This window comes from Neodiprion pinetum, chromosome 2 (assembly GCF_021155775.2).
Source record: "Neodiprion pinetum isolate iyNeoPine1 chromosome 2, iyNeoPine1.2, whole genome shotgun sequence".
NCBI lineage: Eukaryota > Metazoa > Arthropoda > Insecta > Hymenoptera > Diprionidae > Neodiprion > Neodiprion pinetum.
In genome coordinates this window covers 32743291-32760215 of record NC_060233.1, presented here as the reverse complement: position 1 = coordinate 32760215, position 16925 = coordinate 32743291, and the positions used below count along the sequence as shown (strand labels likewise).

The following is a 16925-nucleotide window of genomic DNA, read 5'->3' as shown; positions in this document are numbered from 1 at the left end:
AGCGGGGGAAAATAAAGAACGGAGAAAGGAAATTGCGAAGGTAGAAATTGAAATCTTAAGAAATAACCTTTTGTGCCAGCATCGAGAGAAGCCTTGTCCAAACGGTGATTATTTTATATCTTTCTCTTGGAAATTATCGATCGATTTGTTAATACACGGGGGATAAGAATTGCGTGTACGCGATTTTACTTATTTATTGCTCTTTGTAACGACCTGCTGAAAGTATCAAGAAAAGTAACACGAAGAACGTAAATTTGTTTGTCAAACTGTTGTATCTCGATGTACCCGTGATTTGTTTGTTGTCTAAAACTTTGTTATATTTTTAATCAAATCCGAGCTAAAATTAGAACTCTTTAGAGTCGAAAAACCAATTTAATATATCCGATCGATTCGTACCGAGCATAAGAATATAAATTTACGCTCGGGTATATCAACATGTAATATTAAATAGTAAAAATCCATTTCTTTGCCTAGTCAAAGTACGAGATATAAGTATTTACCGTGTTACGCGTCGAGAGCGTTACTTTAACTAATGAAAAAAAAAAAAGGAGCGCAGAGGGCGCATTTGTACCTGCTTATGTATGCATTACGTTATACATGCGGAAGAGTATTCGTGGGTAAATTTAATATGCATGTATGTACGTATGGGTTTGTTTGCAGTATACTTGAGCGTTACCCCCAGTGCGTCTCGCTAATGATGCCAGAGTTCATTTCCAACCTGGTAATTAGACGTATCTCCCAGTTTTTATTACTTCAGTTTCAGTGCCCCGGCCTAATCCCTTTCCTCGTTGAGTCAGCTTTTTACACGACTCAAACAAAATTCTTCGTAACTTCGTCCATTGAGCACGAAAATGTAAAATCGGCTTTTTCTTTTTCCTCGCAGAAAATATCTTACTCCTCTATATCGTAATCTTGCAACAGATTTTCGTATCTTGCTCTATCGTCTGGCGCAATATTGGAATCTCATTAACTCATACAAATTATTGTTCTAACTTTTAATTTCATCAATGAGATTCCCTCAGTTTACAACTTAATAATTACACACGGCGATCGACGCTCTTTTACGTCTTCGTCGAACTTTGTTTCTATTTTTGGACCAGCGGTATTTTTATCTTTAAATGTGAACTTCCACGGAAGAAATCTAAAACCTCAGTCAGTACATCGATCGAAAATCACAGTTTCGCACAACAGTAGCATAATATCATGATGTAATTTCGTGGTTTCCCAATCTTCTGTATTCACCTGCCTACATTGCGGCTTTGACATAAAATATCTAAAAACCGTTACGTGTAGCCGAATTGACCGTAACAAGAAGTCAGCTCACACACGTGTTTCGGAAAAGGCAAAAGGCAGCAGCAGCAGCAGCAGCAGCAGCAGCAGAAGCAGAAGCAGAAGCAGAAGCGGTATTGCGTTCGGTTAGAGATAAAACGCTACACGAGGTCGAGTAAAATAAATATTGATCCCAAGTTGAAATACAACTCGCGCATTGCCCTTGGGCAGTCTGACGCCGGTTTGCAGGCTCTGATCTGGCCTGCTCGCATCTCATCTCATCTCATCTCATCTCATCTCATCTCATCTCATCTCGTTTCTGGACCGCAGCATCAGCATCGGCGTCGGGAGCGATAGCACGAAGATTCGGAAACGGACTGTTACAAAGGGTGAAATCACCCGTTTTGCCCCATTTTTAATGATCTAGTAGTCATCATAGGTAAAAGACGTTTATAAACCTCTTACGTCTTTCAAAAGAATAAGGTTGCTGCGTCAACCAACATTATTGTAAAAACAGTCTTGTTTCAGACTTAAAACCAGAAACACGTACACTGCAATTAAAGCTTTTTCACGACATTTATTTACGCTTTTGATTTTGGCTTGATAATCAAACTCACGAATCCATATTTATTTCCGTAACGTCCAACAACGTTACAGTACGAACGAAATAAGAAAGAAATTCCGTACACAACGTGTCGAGGCTTTTACGTACTCGTATGTCTGTTTTATTTATTTTTTTTTGTTTTATAAAATATCAATCTATTCAGACGTTTTTAACACCAATTTTTTAACCCAGGTTCGAATAAATTTTTATTCAGACACACGCGCATATGTGATGTATAGAAAATGGAGCAAATCCTCGCGGCTTACTCTGCAAAAAGCGACAGAAACTTGTCGACGCGTAGGTGAACCTGTCGATTGGCTTTCGAGCCTAAAACTCCGCCTCGCTATCTGCAAACTGGCTTCATGATTCTATATTTAAACCTGAGCCGGTGTACAGCGGCTTGAACCGAAAGGAAAGTAATTCGTGAAAGATTTTGAAGAAAAAATTACGGGTCCGTTTTTCTTTGATAAATTTACAATCTTGTTTGTAGTTTTGTGTACTTTGTGCCGCTGCTCTACCGCGTGCAAGAGGGTAGAAAAAATGCTGAACCACATCGGATATTATATATTTGATACGGAAATGTCCCCCAAAGTTGAATTTGCCAGGCGAGATGGGGTTGACGAATCCCTAATTTCTGAACTCTAACTCTGGATGGGGAATTTCCCAGCTCGAAACTCGTGATTATGGCTACCCGAAGGCGGAAAGGGAATTCGGAATTTCCAACCTGCTGTAACTTTGTATTACACGACACTGCGTGTACGCAAAATGTTTTGACACATCCCGCGTAACATACGATATGTAATTTCCCGTGAGATTATCTGACAGTGAGAATAAGGAAGAGGAGGAGGAGGAGGATCGTGTCTAGTCTCTTTCCTTTAGAAATACGTAGCATGCAGCGGTACATTGTATGCGGTGGTGCTTCTAGAGGCGCATAAGCCACGTGCATTATACATTAGTTGGAGGGAAATTAGAATCGACGCTGACACGAATATGAATAGTAATTACGGTTTATTAACGGACGAAAATATATGGGGGATAAGTAACGCTGTTACGCACCGTTTCTTTGCGCCCTTCGACCCAAATAGACGGGGGACAATTATCGGTGTAACACGCGAGCCGGCCATTGATAAAATAAGGGTCAAAGCAGAAAACGAAAGAGGTTGAGTAAAAAGGAGAAGAAGGACAGAGATGAAATTGTCTCGGTCTTTTATCTGACCTCCGAGAAAGTACAGCAACTTCAATTGAGTCTCACACATTGCTGGGCGAGTGGAACCTTCGTTTTTTCTTCTTTCTCTGAGGGAGAATTCGACGATGTTTCTATCTCTGATCATCCGTTGGTTTTTTTCCATTTTCTTTAGCTACTCGGGTCTTTGGTTATACGTTATAAATAACCTTCGGGAATAATGTTTTGTAAATTTCGATCCATCGTGTCAAGATGAATTTGATTATCACTGATCGTTTATAAACTTTTCGAAAATTGCTTCAAGTTTTTCTACCGTTGGTTGTATCGGCAGCAGCACAAGCCTTGTTTGAAAATAAATATTTGTACCGATGACTATTCCACTTCCAAATTATGCACCCCCTCGTGAAATTCGTTATCTTATAAACGACGTGTGATATTTAGGTTCAAAATACTTCCGTACGTAGTGTGAAAAATGCTAACGTTCGAGATAACCGTTTGCCGTCGTGTCTAATCTTGTTATTCTAATGCGAGTTGAACGACCCGATACGTATCTCATTTGTTTCCGTATAGATTCTGTAAGCCGTATGCTCCGTTCGGTCAATGTTTATTCAACAAACAATTGTACACGGACATTGTTACCTGCGTGAACGTTTACACCGCGCAGCATTCGTGCCCTCGTTTCATCAAAGATTACAAACTGACAATGAGGATAAACGATTGGTCAACTCTCCGTCTCACCTACCTCAAATATCCATGATTAATACCGTTTTATCGATAAGATTAGACGACAGAGCTCGCAGGTGTGTGATTCGTGCTTTTACTTACATTCCGAACTTGCCATATAATTTTCCTTCTTATCAATCAATAAGATTACAAAGTTTATCTTTCGACAGCCTCGGTTTCTCACAACTTCTTTATATTTATTTATAAATTTTTCAACTTACACTTACACAATACTTGTCTATCGTCGCGTACGTGTATTATATTTATACGTGTACTATCCCATATAGAACTATACTTACATTCTGATTCGCAAAGTTAACCCGATCTCCTAATAGACACGTGAGTCACTCGCGGAAAGCAGACTCAATCTTAACTTGTATTTCGTGTTTTTTTTTTTTAAATTTTTTTTCTGTTTTATTTCACTCTATCCTTATCTTGCCGTGCTATTTTGCCGCGTCCACCTCACCGCAGCTCGCCTTACTCACGTAGATCTACACGTGCGCTACTTGCTCGCTATATCTACGAGAATATATATATATATGTATGTGTATATATGCATATATGCAATTCATCCGCATGAGTACATATACGAAAGGACACGACGATCCGGTCGAGGATGGTTCTCTGTTCCTCGACGAGACTGGCATCGGCTGCTCAATTTTACTCCATCTTTACACAACAAGCTCCGAAACTCATTCGGTTTTCGAAGTCATTCTATTTATTTGTGAATATAGAAATTCTATTTATTCTATTTATTCATCGATTTCTTTTTTCTTTTCTGTTGTACAATTTCCTTTTTCCTCAATCTCGGATGGACTCGTCTCTCTGGAGTGTGAAGAATTTTTTATCTGTTTTATTTTGTCTTTTTGTTATTCTTTTTTATTAATAACATATGTAGCTATACTTTTTTTTATTTGAAAGGAGTTGCGTATATTGTACTTAATTATGCGAGATTCGCAAACGGAATTCGCGGTATATTCAGCGTTGCTCAAGCAACTTGTATAGTGCAGGAAAATATCCTGAAAACTCTTTAAATCTAATGAAGATGAAGTTGGTGACGTTACTGCAACGGTACATGTTTAGGAAAAATCATTACTTCGCGCTCGTAGGGATGTCTGAAATTTTGTAAATCATGATAAACGAAACATAATCATATTTTTGAAAAGCCAACTTCTTATAGAGATCGTTCTGAAATTGGGCAATAGTAATTTTTTCCCCGATGTTTCGTATACGTTTAACGTTACTTACTTCAGTCTCGTTGAATCTAAAACAGATTTTCAATCTCACATATACTTGAATTTTATTGCCGTAAGAAAATAGAATAAGACTGGATCAGAGATTGAATTTCGGTGGTCTAAGTTGTCGTTAAATCTTATTTAAATTTCTATCATTTTTCAAAACGGTATCTTGGCAAGAGATCATCGTTTTCGTTGTCATCTTAAGCTGTGAAACGCGGTTGAACTCGATCCCCGTGAAATATTCACGAATTAAATATTCATGCCCGTTCAACGCTGCTTATTGAAAGTTATACGCCTTGGCTGTTGGCCAGTATTACGTGTTTTTTCGTCGTTTTTTTTCTCTCTCTCTCTCTCTCTCTCTCTCTCTCTCTCTCTCTCTATTTCACCTTGCTTATTTCGTTTTATTTTTCTTCCGTCCCTTCTCCTTCTCCCTCCACGTTTCTCGTTTTCGCCGTGGCAGCATTAGGCGTATTTAAAAAAAAAAAATTCCGTCCGCGGAGGACACTCGACGGTTTTTGAAGCCAATTGTGCGTCTTCCATTCCACGCGCATCGCATTACCCAGACCATTAGGTACACGTTAGGTTGTACGGGAACGAGCGAAGCGAAGATTGTTGGAAATAAAGGAACACTCGGTACTTCGTGTAGTTATAACAAGCGTGTACAGAGCCATGAACTTTTGTAAACTTGCGGCTGTGAAGAGAAGGTGCTTTTGGTATATAAAGCTGTATAATACGGCTAGGTGTTGCACGCGTTCTCATCTACGAGCGTTTCTTACTCGCCTGTCAGGATTATTTCTCAATCGCTACGAGCCTGCATAAAACTACACGCTTATATGTATTTACAAATGGAGCGGCGTATGCTGGATATGCTCCACCGGCACGGATGATATCTATGGGGTGCTACTCGCCTCCTAGCATGTGGTTAATTTTTTCCTCTAATTTCTTCTTTTTCTTCCTACGCATCTCCGTTCCATCGACCGTGTACCACACGTGTCTTAAAATCCTGCGGAGAGAAGCCGCAAGCTCCTCGGTGCCTGAGACTAGACTAGACTAGACTAGACTCGTGTGCGTAAGGAGAAGACCAGTCATCCAGCTTCTCTTCTCTTCTCTTCTCGACAAACCTCAGCTTTATACACGTTGCGGTGTACACATCACGTTCTCGTTTATTTTATTACCTACAGATGCCGCAAGCTTCTCCCACGTATACATATTATACATATACATATATATATATATATATATATATATATATATATATATATATATATATACATACATGTATATATACACATATATACATGTGCGAGGGCGGGCTGAAAAGATTTTTATACCGTGCAACCGCACGTATTCAAAACTTTTTTAAATACTTTGGCTGGAAGTTGAATTTCTAGTTGATCATTAATACGGTTTTTACGTCAACTATTCACCTCAATTATTCAACTCCATTCGCCTCAATTATTTCCGGGAATCGAACCGCGCCAAATGGAATAATAATAATGATAATAATAATAATAATGATGACGATGATAACAACAACAACAATAGTAATAATAATAATAACTATTTCACAGGTATCCGGCATTATTTGATTAATCCTACAGGCAAATGCGAATCATCCGAACGATCTGTGATTATAAATTATAAATTAATAATTTACGAACAGAGGCACGATACTCTTGAATACGATAACGCTGATGCTGTGGATATAAAATATTTGTCTTGTCCAAGCAGGGTCTGCTTGTGTAGAACAGTGCACGGCATCCGTCCATATCTAAGTCGGTTTGTCCGTGATGCATGGGTTGGCTCGAATCGCGACGTTTGATATCCGTGACGTAATTCTTGGTCCCCGTACGTGCCCGGAGCGTCGGTCCCATTACTCATTCGACTTACGCCTTGGGGCCCTGTGTCAGTGCGGAACGGAGAACACGTGCGAGGGCAGAGGCCGATTATCCGCTTCGGGGTATGCAGAGCTTACTTAGTTCGCGAATCTCACGTGAATTCGGCGTCCGTCCGCGAACACGTAGAAAATACAACCAAACACAAGGCAACGCGTCACCTGCGCACGTAGGCTTCTTGTTATTATATTTCACGATCTGTCTCTGTACCCCTGAAGCAGTATCCAACATACCTCGAACCTACGTGCGGGTGACTCCCGACTCCTTCTTCTTCGAGTTCTTCTTCTCCACCTTCTTTCACGGTGACTTTTTATCGCTTCGGGGAAGAGATACGCCCGCCGCTTTTTACCTTTTCCTCACTATTTCTCTCCGTGTGTACATACCTTGTACCGTGTCTTCGCTAGCTTATATACCTTCCAGTCGTATCGCATGGTGGTGGTGGTGCTGTGTGTTTTTAAGGTAGGCATACACTCGGTTTAACTCGCCGTGCCGCCGTGCAGTCACGACTTTCACCGCTATCATATCCTTCGTATAAGGCTGTGTGCGCGGTCCGTGTAGTAACCTCTGCGGTGTACAATTTCCATCGGTGCAGCAAGTACCTCGTCTATGTATGTAGGTACTTATCTGCCTACCTCGCGACCCTTCTACCGAATCGTAAACAGAACGGACACTTACGTACACGCGTGCAGGCTGCAGAATGCTTGCGGGGTGCCTAACTTGAATTATTCAATCCTTATTCTAACATTGAACACCTTTCCTTTCTTTCCCTTTTCTCATTCCGTGTATTCGTACTTACCCATATATATGTATATATATATACCTTATAAACGTGGCCGAGCTGAGAGTAAATAAAGAAAGGGAAAAGTGGAAGGGGCGAGAAGGTATAAAACTCTACGTAGATACCGTGTGCGATACGTATACTTGGCTTTTTGTTGAATTTATTTTTTATATTTGTCGTATAAAACATCTTGCATCAGCCGACGAAAAACTTACGAGATATTTGTTATTTTAACTGGAACGTTGTTCGTTTTATTTTTTTACTTCTCGATACTCGCGACTAACGACCGATAAATAAAGTGTCAAATTTAGTTTTTGGATTTTATTTGTTGCTTTCGAAGTTTTGTTTTTAGTTATTTTTTTGCAGAGCTTACATTTCTGTCTTACTAGTTTTTGATTTGAGAACAGGGTTTCGAAATTTTCAAATTCATGGACGACATCTTTTAAAATTTCGACTGCAAGCTGTATATATGTGTTTAATAAACTGAGCTAATACTCGATATGTTTTTACGACAATCTCGTGCTTTCGCCACAGGCTCCAGAAATTTCTCGAAAATTTCTTACCCTCACCTGATAACATGTCACATACACTCGGATAAAGTGATTATCTTCATCTCGCCAAATGTTACAATCACAATTGTGCCTATAGAAGGATCTTTGTATCAAATACAAAAAAAAAATATATATAAAAATAAAAAAAATAAAAAAACAACTTGTAACGTGGGGAAAATAAAAATTTAACCGACATTGATGTTATTCACATCGACCGATACGATTGTAGCTTCAGAAAAAAAAATTGTGGATAAACGTAAAAAAAAATCGAACGATCTGATGCACAGTTTCACGTAATAATCCCCCCCACGTATCGCATGAGAATCGATCGTGAAACTTTTATTATCGTAAAATTGCCATCACATGCGGTTAATGCGAGTAATACGATAGGGCGAAAGTATATACATATATCAAGAAAAAAAAATCAGAAGCGAGCAGAGAAAAAAACTGAGCAAAAATGGTATAGGCTCGTATTTTATATACAAATAGCGGATAACTATAAATCCGATAAGGATATTGGGCTGGGGTGGCGAAAGGGAGGGACGAATCGTGCTGAAAACGTATATCGGCACACATTTTCGCGATATATCCTCCCCCTTTTCGTTCCGTTCCTCCTCCTTCTCCTTCATCGCGGTTGCTGTCCTCTAGGGGTGCTAAAGATAACTAGAGATACGCCGTAAATATATCCTACGCAGGTCTTTCGCAGGTTTAGCGGAAACGCCGACACCATGCTTCTTAACCGCAGATAAAAAATCCGCCAGGTTATCATCCGCAAGGCATCAAGAGCGCGTCTCTGTAAGCATCGGTTGTTGCGGTATTTGAATGAAAAGGGCAGTTTAATATCACACTTGCTTCGACGAATACTCACCTTCCATTTCCTTTCTTCCTTCTTTTTCGGTTTCAATCAACGATGATCTTACATCGATTTCCTATAAACAGTCGTCTAAACATTCTAACGAACAAGCTTTCCTTTCTTCTTTCTGTCCTTGTTTGTTTTTCTCCAAAGTTAAAGAGAAGAAAATTTGAGAGCTTGCCCGCAAGGGAAACTGGAAAGAGATTCGTATTCGTGTATCGTTGGTGACATGGTAACGCTATTGAAAAAAGAAGGGAGAAAAAAGCTTGATCTAAATTTAGCTTATTGCCGTTGCGAGATAAATGTTGCTCTTCATTCTAACTGTTATGTGTGACATTTTCCTACCGGCACACCCTTTAACGCTATATTATCTCTTTGTGCTTCCAGGTGTCGAGACGTCACAGTGCCTCGAAGCTGCATCTCGTAATGCTGCTGGCGGCGGTACTGAACTCGGTCGAAACAGCAGCGACCTTCTGCCCGAACGGATGCGACTGCGACGACGAGACCCTGGTGGTCTCCTGTGTCCAGGCGAACCTCGAGGTCATACCAATCGCCCTGAACCCCTCGATACAGAGGATAGTGCTGAAGGAGAATCGGATAAAAATCGTCGACGCTGCTTTCCAGTTCTACGGTGACCTGAGGAACGTTGATCTGTCGAACAACCACCTCGTCACGATACCGAACAACAGTTTCGAGGCCCAGAAACAGCTCGTCGAGCTCCACCTGAAGCACAACAAAATCTCGGCGCTGACCGAACGGACGTTTCAGGGACTCAAGTCCCTGACGGTGTTGAACCTGCGGGACAATTACTTGGAGATCCTGAAGAACGGCCTCTTCACGTCGCTGACCAAACTCGAGGAGCTCGATCTCGGTCAGAACCGTATATCCAGGGTGGACCCCGAGGCTTTCCAGCGACTCGGTTCACTCCGGGTTCTATACCTCGACGACAACCAGCTCAGGGGCATTCCGTCCCCTGCGCTGAGCCCCCTTAACGCTCTCGCCGAACTCCACATCGGCCTGAACGCCTTCTCGTCGCTACCCGACGACGGTTTCAACGGGCTGAGCCGACTCGCCGTCCTCGACGTCACGGGGGCCGGACTGGACAACGTCAGCGAAGGGGCATTCCGGGGTCTGAACGCCCTGAGGAACCTCAAACTCGGAGGCAACAAGCTGCGGGAAGTGCCGACGAGGCAGCTGGCCACTCTTCCTCGGCTTGAGGACCTCACCCTCGGACAGAACGATTTCACCGCGCTGAGAGCCGGCGCCTTTCACGGTCTCTCGAACCTCAAACGACTCGAAGTTTGCGGCGCGAAACTCCTGACGACGGTGGAACGCGGGGCTTTCAACGACAACGCGAACCTCGAGAGCATATCACTGAACAGCAACAAGCGGCTGGTCAGCATGGAGGACGGCGCCTTGGCCGGACTGCCAAACTTGAGGCACCTCATGCTGCGGGACAACGCCTTCGTCACGTTCTCCGAATCCCTCGTAGCGTGGGGCGAGCTCAGGCGATTGGACCTTGGTGAAAATCCGCTGGTCTGCGACTGCGAGCTTCACTGGTTGTCGGAGGTCCTGGCAGCCAGAAACTCGACGCCGGTGGTATGCGCCGAGCCTCAGGATCTACGGGGCAAGTCCCTGAAGGGAATGGCGCCGGACGAGCTGGGATGCGCCTTCTCGGACCCGAGGCGACAGGCCCTGGTCGCGACCCTGGGAGGTGCCGGACTCGTACTCTTCGCCGGACTGGCGCTTCTCCTGTATTACAGGTGCAGGCGGCGGGTACGCGACGCCTTGAAGGACTACAAGAACCGGGCGATATCGCGGAAGGAGCACGAGTACCAGAAGACCTTCTCCGACGACGAGTACATCGTCAGGGCGGCTCACGCCCAGCAGCAGGCCCAAGTTGCCGCAGGCATAAAACCGATACCGGTTACCGAACTGTAGCTAGAACTCAGGGCTGCGAGCCCCGGCAACGGCGGCGTTTGGTTCCTGCCACACGGTGGAACCACGCCTGCCGATGGGTTCACCTACATCGACGGTGAAACAGCGCGACAAATGCGCAGGCCGGGGACGCTGCCCTGCTCGGGTGTACAACGGGGAACGAGCTCGGCTTCCGGTAACTCCAATACCGGGACCAACAATTCCGGTTCCCTTCACCATCAGCAAAAGCAGCAGCAACAACATCACCAGCAGCAGCAGCAGCAACAGCAGAAGGGAGACGTGACCTGCAACGGTATCAATGGTACCGCACCGAGGATACACCACATGGCGAATCATTCGCTGAGGCGGAATCATCAGGCATCATCCACTGTTCCCGCGCTTCCGGCACGCGGTGGTAACGAGAACGGTTCGCTGGTTGAATCGGGCGGCAGATCGTCGTGCAGGAGTTCGTTGCAAAATGGCATAATACCCGGGCATCCGCCGCCGCCGCCCCGATCTCATCCCCCCTCTTGTAATCAGTCCTCTTATCCGACTCTGACGGTAAACGGTCACACGCCGCATCATCATTATCATCATAGGGAGAGGGAGAGGGACAGGGAAAGGGAGAGAGAGAGGGAGAGGGATCATCATCATCATTATCATCAGAAACACAGAGACGCCCTTGAGCAAGATCTTCAGGAACACCGTGACAGGAATGGGATCATTGGTACTTATCGTGCCTGAAGTGCATATGATTCTTTCAGTCTTTTACGTTCTTTTGTTTCTTTTTTCACTTTCTTTCAACGTAACGAATGACGGCACGTTGCTACAAGTTATTATACATATATAATAAAGGGGTATACATATTATTATTGGATATTATAAGGATATATAGCACATATACGTTGACGCGTTGTTTGTTGCTATCATACGATGCTTCGATATGCGCGATGATGTGAGGATTGAAGAGAAGACGAGGGTCAGGATAATGATGATGAGGTGCGGAACCGCGTTGGAAACAGAAGACTGAAAGGTAATTTAAACGAAACAAAAAGAAAAGAAAAAATGAAAAAAATAATACATAACAAATAACTAATTTAATGAAGAAAAAGGAAAAAAACTGAAAAAAAATAAATAAAATAAATATAAATGAGTAAGAAATTTGAAGATTGATAATAGGATAATAATAAGTGAGTAAAAAAAGGACACGTTTAAAAATGTAATAATGCAGTGCGGAATCGTAGAAAGTTAGCTGTGACTGCACACACACACACACACACACATATACTCCCACCATACGTACTAGGGTTTTCACTTAATCTTGGACTGTACGTGATAAGAGAGTATACAACGTATATGAATATGTCATTTTATTCTTAATACACGTGTACGTATAATGTGTAGCGTGTATACACTCGGCAACGTGAAACTATCCAAGTGTCGTTATCGCTGGGCGAAGGTTTAACAACCGGTGTCAGATGTGCCAAGGAGAACATGGAGGGATTATCTCTGACCGGAATTCAACGGGTTGATTTCCGTCGCCATCACGCAACGCGAGCCGCGATATATGCAGAGTTTATAAATACACGTACACGAATACGTTCCGACTGTGTACGTGCGAATCTAATTCAATGCTGATGAGAAATTTACGATTAAACCTACGTTAAACCTTAACTGCTTAATTCGAATCTGTGAGTGATTTTTTAGCGTGTATATATCATTTTTTTCTTTTCATCTCATTTTCGGACATGGCTTTGTTTCGAGCTTTGTTGTTTTATTTTTTATTTACTTACTGTGTTTTTTTTTTCTTCTTTTTTTTTCTTTAATTGCCTTTAGTGCTTGATTTGGTTTGAATATTTTACCGTTGTCAAACTTGAACTAACAATAAAATGAAAAGTTTTAAAATCGAAAAGAGATAAAGATACATACATAAAGGGCGTCGTGTAACATAGTAAAGCTGAGTAATAAAATTTATTAATAATATAATAAATAATCGTAACTTACGCATACGTGCGATATATGTATATGTAAAATTGATATTTATTCTAGACGGTCGACCTATTTTCTAAAACACCAATAATTGTCTATTAGCGATTTATAATGAGGAGAGAAAACATTGTATAATATTATATATATACATACATGTATACATAATATAGTTTAGGGTTAAAAAACACAATTCCCTGTCGAAGGAAACATACGGACCCGTCATAAACGTGTGTAGATATTGCCAGTTGTCGATCATTCCTACATTATTTTTAATTTTTAATATACTGTTTTTTCTCTTTTTTTTTAACCCGTACATTGCATGAAAAAATCTTCTCATCCTTTCCTTTTTTTGACCAACTAATTTATACTCTGTAATTGTTTTTTATTCGCGCTTCCGTGCAAAATTGTTTCGTACGGATATAATTACTTGTTCTTCAATTCATTTTCTTCGTTTTATTCTGCTTTCAAGTTGATTCGTCAACGTTTATCTGGCAAACAAGATATTTTGCATTTACCTATAACGGATAACATTATTTCTTGGCTGGAGTGTACTCGGTGGAATTCCATCGCCATCTTGGGTGAGAAAAGGTGATTGCACCTTGAGCTAAGCCACGGAGTAGGAAGAATTGCGATCAGTGCTTTACTTAACCTGCAGAGAGAATTTTCTCCTCTATAAATGTAATCATGCATTTATTTGTCTTGTTCTCTTTGTTTCCTTTTCTTTTTGGTACTTTATTTTTTTACACATACAATTATATATATATTCTTTTTACGTCAGTCAGGTCAGAAGCAAAGGAAAAAGAATCTATCGCTAGGTTTTCTCTGATATTACCTCATGGATTATACAAATTTCACTGATCTTTAGATTGTTTTGCTTGTATGACTGGGGTAAGAATTATATAAGGGGAATAAATTTGAAAAAAATACCGATAGGATACGGAGACACATAAGACTAAATTGAAATTTCGTATTTAGGGTGCTCGTTTAATATTTATCGTCTTTTTGAATAACTCAATTAATGGAAAGGAAAAAAGACGTTCGTAAAAATTCCAATGAATAATTGAAAGAGACTATATAATATTCAAACAACAAATAAATTTTAACTGAAATTAAAAAAGTGACTAAATAAATTTATCCATAATATCACGTCAGATTAAAATTGCGCTTCAAAACGATCGAGTTCTTATCTGAAGATCGATAAATGGTTACATCGTTTATTCAGCGTACATTTTTTCTTCATTTATCTTGTCAATCTTCAGCCTGGGATTTTCGTTATCAAGTATTAAAATCGCGTACCGTGTATACCTTAGTTTATATCGTGTATTGCACTTTTTTGTCTACAAATTTTCATACAAAACCCGTTGATATACATAGATAGACAATATGAAAATTCACACGATCTTACATGTTACATAAATGGTATACATATTCAATAGAACAATTTGAATGATAAAGTAAATAAATATATAATACAACAGACAATTATTTAATAAGAAAAAATGTTTTCAATCTTGAAGATAAATCTCAGCATCCGCGGATGTTTGCCATATATCACTGCCGTTGTTTTGCGCATTTCATTTACCAGATAGCGGCATGCAAAATACGTCTTGAATTGCGAGGTCGAGAGAAAAAGAAGTAGAGAACAAATCGAAGGGTCAAAAAATTATGCAAGTATGCGAATAAAAAGAAAATAATAAAAAAATATATATATTACAATATACCAAGTGAAAATTATTATACGAGGAGATGTCGTCTGTGTAAATTTGATCGTTTTGTAATGCTAGTCAACCAATAGAAGTTGAAGAATAAGTCGGTGAAGATTATAATGTTACGATTAAATCTAAAACTAAATTAAGACCGAACGGTAATAATAATAATAACATTAATAATATTAAGAATAATGATAAATGATGAGGATATTAAATTATTGTACAAAATTTATTATTAGCATGAGCGTATAATATGCATTTACGAAACAAAAAATGGAATAAAGATGAAAATTGAAAAAGTAAAATATCGGTCTAGGTTATGATTTATCGTTTGTAACGCTATATTATAAATAAACTACTATCTTTATACATAGGTACGTATTTGATATTGAAATCGGCTCATCGCTCCTATTATATCATATATATTATGAAATGCACACATTATCGTTCTTATATCTGTAACAACACTTCTCTCTTACTTTCTTCCAATATTTTTTTTTTTTGCTCTCCATTACTTGGTTTTTTCTCGGTGTCGTGTACTTTTCTACATAAATATCCATATGATACTTTCACGCTGCATGCATTTCACTTGAGATCTTACTGCTTTCGCAGATAGCTTTTCTCGTTTTTGTAGAATTGTTTTTTTTTCTCTTATTGCTAGAATAAAATTTGCAGAGAAGAGAGCGAAACCTTTTCATCTTTCATCGATGTTCAATAAAAGTGTTTTGTTATTTCCAACATAACAAACGTGGAAGCTCAATATTCTTTAAGGTATTTCAAAAAAGACATATAGTTGTTGTACATTCGTGTAATAAAGCATTATTAAAAAAAAAAGCACAAGCCTTAACGACAAAGCAATATACAGTCACACTGAACTGCTTGTAAAGATATTTTCAAAATTATATCGTCATATGCTGACTTGACTATTCACGTTCAAAATCGATCTAGGCGATGTTAAGTTGTTTCATATATATATAACATATTATGTAGCCTAATCAGTAATTCACTAATTCAGCCTTTTGCGACAGCTGCGAATAATCCATGGTACACAACACATACACACATACACATACACATGTGTACGTTATACATGTCACTTAAATTATTATCGTAGGCATATTGAATTTTCTTAAAGTCAATTTATGCTCCGTTATTCTTTTATTACTGTTATTTAGTTTGTTTTTTACCATTTCAAATATCATTCAAAGCATTTTTTCTACAGCTGAGCGATGAATTCTTTTATTCCGTTTTCGCTTCAACTTATGTATTACTTTTTATGAATTATTGAGAATGAAAAATAAAACCGCAATGCAGGGAGCATAAGTCTGACTTTAAACTAGTTTGGTACAGAGCTATTCTTTATCACGCATAAGGTATGTATGTGTATTAAGGATCATAATTTTTACTTGGATTTACATTCTTTACCTGAACTCATCTCTTAACGCTGAACGTATTGCTGAACAAGAAATAAACTAATAAACGATTTTCACATACTCTGCAAATCTTAGGAAGGAAGGACGGAAGGAAATAAAAATTATCGAAAAAACGGAAGCAGTGACGATTACAAAACTCTGCAGTCTTGCTACGGTTTACTTGATTTCTCTTTGCGGTATAGACGCATAGACTACCCAGTCTTGAATTCTCTTATCTTATATCTCATAATCTATCGGTGATGTAAATAGTCGAACGGAAGGAATATATCTATATCTCACTCTTAAGAGGAAAAAAAAAAACTCAAGTTATTCTGTACTTTCGACATAATATAAGTCCACGACTTGGGTGAGCAAATGCAAATACTCGGATAAATAGATAGCTATATTCTTCTCTTGCAATTGCTCGTTCATCTCGACGTTATATATATAAATATATACATAAGATACTAATTATAACTTAAATAACTTTAAAACAGATATATATGTATATCTATATAATATCTATGTAATATATACATATATATCTCAACATTATTTTGTACATAAACAACTTTATCGACGGATATTCAAAAATCATCAATAAATCTATATATAAAAATTATAACACTCACTGTCTCCACTCGTGATCCTTGTCACTTATATGATTTCGGTGTGAGGAAATTAAAGAAAATCAGCTTTATTTTCTCGGTTTCGGTAAGTGTGGTAACGCCGATTGTACGCGCAGGCAAGTATATGAAGTACTCGTAGATATACGCGGTAATGTATATGCCTTTACCTACCCGG

General features: G+C 39.6%; 1 protein-coding gene across 3 annotated transcripts in view; it reads left to right on the top strand.

Annotated features, from left to right (window-relative positions):
- The window catches only part of LOC124213138 (leucine-rich repeat and immunoglobulin-like domain containing-NOGO receptor-interacting protein 4), a 236524-nt gene extending 220015 nt beyond the window's left edge, over positions 1–16509 (top strand). For all 3 annotated transcript variants that reach the window (XM_069133335.1, XM_046614082.2, XM_046614081.2), the window contains one exon: positions 9482–16509. In XM_069133335.1, the coding sequence (XP_068989436.1) occupies positions 9482–11035 (1554 nt within the window). In that variant the 3' untranslated portion in view covers positions 11036–16509. The remainder of the gene's footprint in view (positions 1–9481) is intronic.
- The last annotated feature ends 416 nt before the right edge of the window (positions 16510–16925 follow it).